Source organism: Chinchilla lanigera, unplaced genomic scaffold (genome assembly GCF_000276665.1).
Source record: "Chinchilla lanigera isolate Chin_1 unplaced genomic scaffold, ChiLan1.0 scaffold00006, whole genome shotgun sequence".
Classification (NCBI taxonomy): Eukaryota; Metazoa; Chordata; class Mammalia; order Rodentia; family Chinchillidae; genus Chinchilla; species Chinchilla lanigera.
Genome location: NW_004955407.1, coordinates 30255768 through 30261935, shown reverse-complemented (window position 1 = coordinate 30261935; position 6168 = coordinate 30255768). Strand labels below are relative to the sequence as shown.

The 6168-nt window shown below is 33.6% G+C and overlaps 1 protein-coding gene across 1 annotated transcript; it reads right to left on the bottom strand.

Annotated features, from left to right (window-relative positions):
• Positions 1-2434: 2434 nt before the first annotated feature.
• On the bottom strand, positions 2435-2614 carry LOC102011176 (keratin-associated protein 20-2-like). Its single transcript, XM_005375653.1, has one exon. The coding sequence runs from the start codon at positions 2612-2614 to the stop codon at positions 2435-2437; it is 180 nt and encodes a 59-aa protein (XP_005375710.1).
• Between the last annotated feature and the right edge of the window lie 3554 nt (positions 2615-6168).

Sequence of the window (6168 nt, the reverse complement as noted above, 5' to 3'; positions counted from 1 at the left end):
TCCCCAGCCCCTCCCTCTCCTTTCTATTCTTGAATATTCCTATTTGTAGGAATTTATTTCCTGACTCTTGTTCATGATGAAAATGAGCTATGCTATTGGTACTTGGTGGCAAGTTACTATCATATTTGCATGTAGAGGATATTTAAATTGATGTTGTTCTTCAGTAAGTGTTTTCAAAGAGTCCAGAAAATAAATGGGCATTTTATGGATAGAAAATATATCTTTGTCTTTGCCACAGATGTAACAATGAAACACACTAAGGTTAAATTGATGGCTCATCCACAAGTATTAAATCCCTTTTTACAAAATCAGTGTTTATATTTCACAAATGACTTATAGGTACATTAGGGACATTTCTCTTGAAAAGTGTATGACAATATATAAGGAGTCAAATAAGCCATGTATCCCTTTGCTGTGTCAGATTTTTATTTATAGATGAAGTATTAATGGAAATAAGGATACTCAGCCATAGATTTATATTTTTCTATCGTTTTAAATTTTTAATTAAATGTATTAAATATAATTAGCATAAAAAGAAACCTATTATAAGGGTACAGCTCAATAAATTTTACAGTCGAGATCTGTGTTATTATTATTTATTTTTAAAGAGAATTTTTAAAAAGAATAATAGCAAAATACCAACAATACAAAGACAAAAACAAAACAAAGCAAAACAAAGGACACAGGATTCCAGAACAAAGTGATAGGGATTAACAATGGTTGTCATACGGCATGGGGATTTAGCTCAGCGGCAAAAGCACCTGCCTGGCAAGCGGAAAGTTGTGAGTTCGGTTCCCGGTACCGGAGAAAAACCACAAACAAACAAACAAACACAAAAAACAATGGTTGTTTTATTACATATTTTTATCTTCACTGAAGTTTGTCAGATTACCAGATGTAAGAATGCCAAATTAACCAAACTATTAAAGAGAATAAAAAATAAAAACAAAAAATTAAAAATGATGTGTTATTTTAATTTGTTATATTAGAGGGTTCTTAAAGAAAGAAAGAAGCTTCTCTTTGGATTTTATGCTGCTAAACCCAGGTGAAAATTAATTTCTTTTAGAATGGAAGCACTTTTAATCTGGAGAAAATTAATATTCATGAGCATATTTATAATGGCTAGGATTAGGGGTAAAAAAACTAAAAATTTGTTACTGAACAGTTATCTCATGATTATAGACAAAATTATTCTTGATGTATATAAAATGCATATTATTTTGTGAATGTATAGAATGAATTGTTGTATGTTCAAAAGCTATTTGAAGCCATATTGATAAGCCAGAATATCATTTTTCCTGTCGTTTTCTATATAGTAACACCAGGAATGGTTTATGCACTCAACGGCAGGGCTTTTGAAAGGTGAGTGAATCACAGTGGTGCTGAACCTATCAGTATGTTAGTCTACTACTGCCTCGGAAGCTGAGGGTGCTCGTAGGTGAGGAGGCTGATTAGGTGCTGGTTTACTGTGGTGTGACATGGAAAGCTATATCTCCTTCCATGTCTCCTCCTTTCCCTCTGCTTCTTGGCTGTCATGATATGAAAAACTTAAGCTCTGCTGAGGTCATATCACACTGACATTTCTGCCTTGGAGTCAGCTGACTCTGAGACCAAATAAAAATCTCCTCCTTTAATTTAGGGTGTCAGGTATTTGTGGAAGTCATGAGAAAAGTGATTAAGACAACATCTAGTATCATTCTCCAGGCAGAATCTTTTTTAAAAAATGAGAAACCTTTTTCAGAGTTTGAGCTCTAGCTGATACAGTCTAACCACTTTTGTTGTAACTGATGCACAGAGAATTTAGATACACACAATTTTCTATGATCTGATGTGAACACAGATATTATTGTTGAAATAGCCATTTTTGTAATTTAGGTGGGGAGCATAAACATACAAAATCGGTGGGTGAGATGTATATAAAACAAAATTTGATGATCTGTAAGAAAGATATGATACTTTTTCTTACTCATTTTAGAACTCTGATTATCACAAAAGAGCTTCCTATTCCTTTTCTGCATTCCCCACCCCTTTTATCTCCCTTTCTCCTTCTTCCATTTTCTTTGAGGACACCACAACTGCATACATGTGATTAAACCACACACAAATATGCAAATATATAACCAAAATTCATAAGGTAGTAGAACAGTACCAAAGCCATATTTATGTTGAAATATTTATTTAACAATACATCTTTATTTGACAATGCAAAAATCAAGAATCAAAACAATACAGAAACTTTTTTCCAAAGTATCACATGATCCAACTAATACAGATGAATCCGAACGGCATGCTGTGTTTTCTTTGCTTTTCAGAGAATTGAGTGTATGGTTGGTGTTTTGAAGATGCTTAAAAATTTATCATGTGAAGATAGTTAAAGAATACTCTAGTAAAACAGGAGGTTGTAGTCAACAGGTTAAGAAGTTGTAGAAATTCCTCAGTAGAAGCCATAGGACCAGTATCTTCTACAGCACAGGGGGCGGCAACAGCCATAACCATAGCCACCATAGCCACCATAGCCGCCATAGCCACCATAGCCATAGCCACAGCCATAGCCACAGCCTAGGCCACCATAGCCATAGCCCAGGCCACCATAGTAGCTGCCGTAGTAGCACATGTCGTCAGGAGTGGACAGTTCTGTAAAGAACTAGGAAGTAGGTATATTGTGTCTGGATGTCACCGTCTGCCTAGAGCCTTTTATACTTCCATGGTGGTGGGTGGGGAAAGCCACACATATTATCTCACTAATCAGCTTCAGATAAGGTCATGAATATCTCTGTTGAGAAAACAAGGCCCTCATAGCTGAGATAATTTTGCTGTTATGCCAGGATTGTATGATTCAATTATAGGCTTTTAAAATGAAGCACTTGTTCTATTTTTAAGAATTTGGTTGTATATATATAGTTAATTGTACATATGACCTATTTCCATGTTATGATGCAAGTCATGAAAATAGTATACCATTTTTATTTATTGTTTCTATTCTTCCATAGGGACAAATCCTTTTGTTTTGTTTTTTTCTTCTTTCTTCTTCTTTTGTTTCTTTTTCTTTCTTTCTTTCTTTCTTTCTTTCTTTCTTTCTTTCTTTCTTTCTTTCTTTTTCTCTTTTTCTTTCATTCTTCTTTCATCCCATGTTATCATGTGTTTCCTTGAAAAGTGTTATCCAAAAACCTAATATCCTACCCCTGCTCATGATGAATGAGCTCGTTATTGCCTGCACAGTGTTCACATAGGATAGATATGAAAATAACTGATTATGTGATACTTTGCAAATAACTTTTTTAAAGTGTGGTCTGACATATTTTTTGACTCTAGGTTTCTGGTTAACCTACTTCTCTATCTTTCTCTCTGTTTCTTTCTTTCATATATTCACATACCCAAACAAGAAAAGAAAAAGCTATGGAGAAGAATCAATATAAATGTATTGAAGCACAATTTACAGGGTTTCTCCATTTATTAATCATGAACTTTACTTTTTCATATGAAATATATGAAAACACATACAGTCATTGCTGCGTATCTGTGGATTCTGATCCATGAATGGAACTTGGAACTAATCAGTTCTGTAAAATAAAATGCTCCTGGACTAAATAAATACTTTTTTGTTAGTATTTCCTCTATAAAACAGTATAACACACTGCTTTCATAGAGTCTATATTATATTATATTATATTATGTTTTATAAGCACATTATGGATTGTTTAAAGTACACAAGATAGTGCATTTATGAACTGCAAATGCTCCACCTTTTCATACAAGAGACTGAGCACCCATGGGTTTTAGTATCCTCAAAGGTTGTGAAGTCAACCTCCTGCCAAAACCAGTGAATGTTGATACTGACAAAAAGGTGAGCAGAAAATACTGTGTAAAACATTTCTATAGATTAGAAAAATCCCATGGATTTTATGCAAATTGGGGAATGCTGATTATTTTCAGTATCCAGGGATGAAGTTGTCATTTCCTATGTGCATATGGAGACGAGGCTAGGAAACACAAATGATGAGTGTCCTGCAGATTGAGCTGTTAGGAAGAACCGCAGGACCCCAATACTGTACAGAAAATTAGTAGGCATTATCAGTGGCCAGGGACAACAGCAATTTCTATTGTGGTTCATGGGGTCAGAATTTAAATGTTCAGTCAAATAACAGAGAACATGCTTCCTCAGAGTGAAAGTTGGCAGTGGTACAGTATGGGATCTTTTTAAATACTCTGTTGTGGGTTGTACAGATATGAGCAGTTTGGTCCTTACAGTTGACACTATCACTCAAGTAAAGTACCATAGTGAATATACAAGTGAATTATTAAATTTTATGTAATATACTATAGCTTTCCACTTGTGTAAAGAAGTATTTAGGATTTGTCTAATTAAAATATTTTAGTTTGACTGAACCTTATTCGATTATTACATTGGTCAAGCAAAGTTATCATTATCTTCACCATGTCTACTATATTTAAGGAAATTTGGCAACAGACAGCATTACCTAAGACCCAGACAGTTCTCCATCTTTTATACATACAAATTTCCTAAGTAGTACCATGCCACAAAATGTCATGTTTTGTAAGGCAGAATCTGGAGTTGGATATGTACATAGAGGAACCGAGCTTCTATTTTCCTATTTCCAACTGATCAAATAAAATTTATTTAATTTACATGGCTTACTCTGGAATGAATTTATTTATTTATTTATTTATTTATTTATTTATTTATTTATTTATTTAGCTACCGGGAATCAAACTCTACATCTTGAGCTCACCAGGCAGGAGCTTATGCCACTGAACTATATCCTTGGCTACATGGTTTACTCTGATACATCATTTAGGCAAATGGCATTATGTTAGATAAGTGATGTTGATTAAGAGCCTAGTATGTGCCGGTCACTTCTGAGACAATATCTTGTATTAATATAGGTAGGAGATTATGGTTTCCAATTGATGTGTTTTCTCATTATAGCATCATGTCCTACAAGATGACTTACAAACTTCAAAGTATATGGCCATTTTATATGCCTATATATGTGCAATATTTCCTATGGATGTGAGGTTACTGATAATTGCTTCAATGCTTGATTTTTCAGGAAAGAACTCAATTTTACCATTGCTTTGTTGTTTCAGCAGTGATTCCTCTGTTCAAAGTATGTGACAAGTCAGACGGGCCCCCAGAATGCCTGGACTTGCTTTGATGTTTTTGAAATCTTATCTGAGAAGACTGCTGCTCTGTAAAGGCAGATCATCTCTTAGATGAAAATTTGCTCAGGGGTTTTTTAAAAGATGGGTATTTAAATGTGATAGAAACAATGTTTTCTGATCTTTTATGGATCTAGGTGATAAAGAAAAGACATTGTATGAGCCAAAGGAATGCAAGAAAATGAATGAAATACAGCATCAGATAGCATAGCAGAGGACTGTCACTAAAAGTTGAAATTAATTCATTTCTATTTTATTTAAAGATTTAAAACACAGTTTATATAGTCAGGGCTGAGTCATCAAAGACCAAAGTAGTTTTCAATATTATAAATATAATTCACTCAATAAAACCTTCTGTTAATACAATCCAATGATATTTTAGACTCAAAATTATCTTCTCAATGTTTTTACAAGAGTCAGTTATTCTTCAGAAGACAAGATCTTTTAAATTGTAGAAGAAGGATTTTTTTCAGAAGATATTTCTGAGGGGATTTCATTGTGAAAGACAATGTAAATATTTTCATGTATATAGAGTTGAATGATTCATCATATTATACTGTATTATACAGGGGGTAATGGAAATGAATATTTAAATTAAAAACATTTATGTAAAAGTTGACTACAAAGTCAAAATGACCATTAAATGTAAACATTTTAAATAAATTCGAGACATCAAGAAAACCATGACAACTAAAGACAGTCAGGTAAGAGAACTTCCAGAACTACTTTGGAGAGTGGTAAGAAAAATGGGACAAGTGATTTTCAAGTGAGGTGGGATATTTTGAGAAGATTTAATGTCAATGTGTCTTTCACTGTGATAGTTTTTATCATGTCCTCAACAAGTTGCAGGTGTCTAAGAATGACCTAGAAATTTGGTTTCACCTTGACCACGTGTATTGGTGTTCATAATATTTTTGGAAAAGTAATGTTTCAAGTATGAGTTGATTTTTCAAGATGGCTGCAAGGGCCTTTTCTTGGAGGATATGC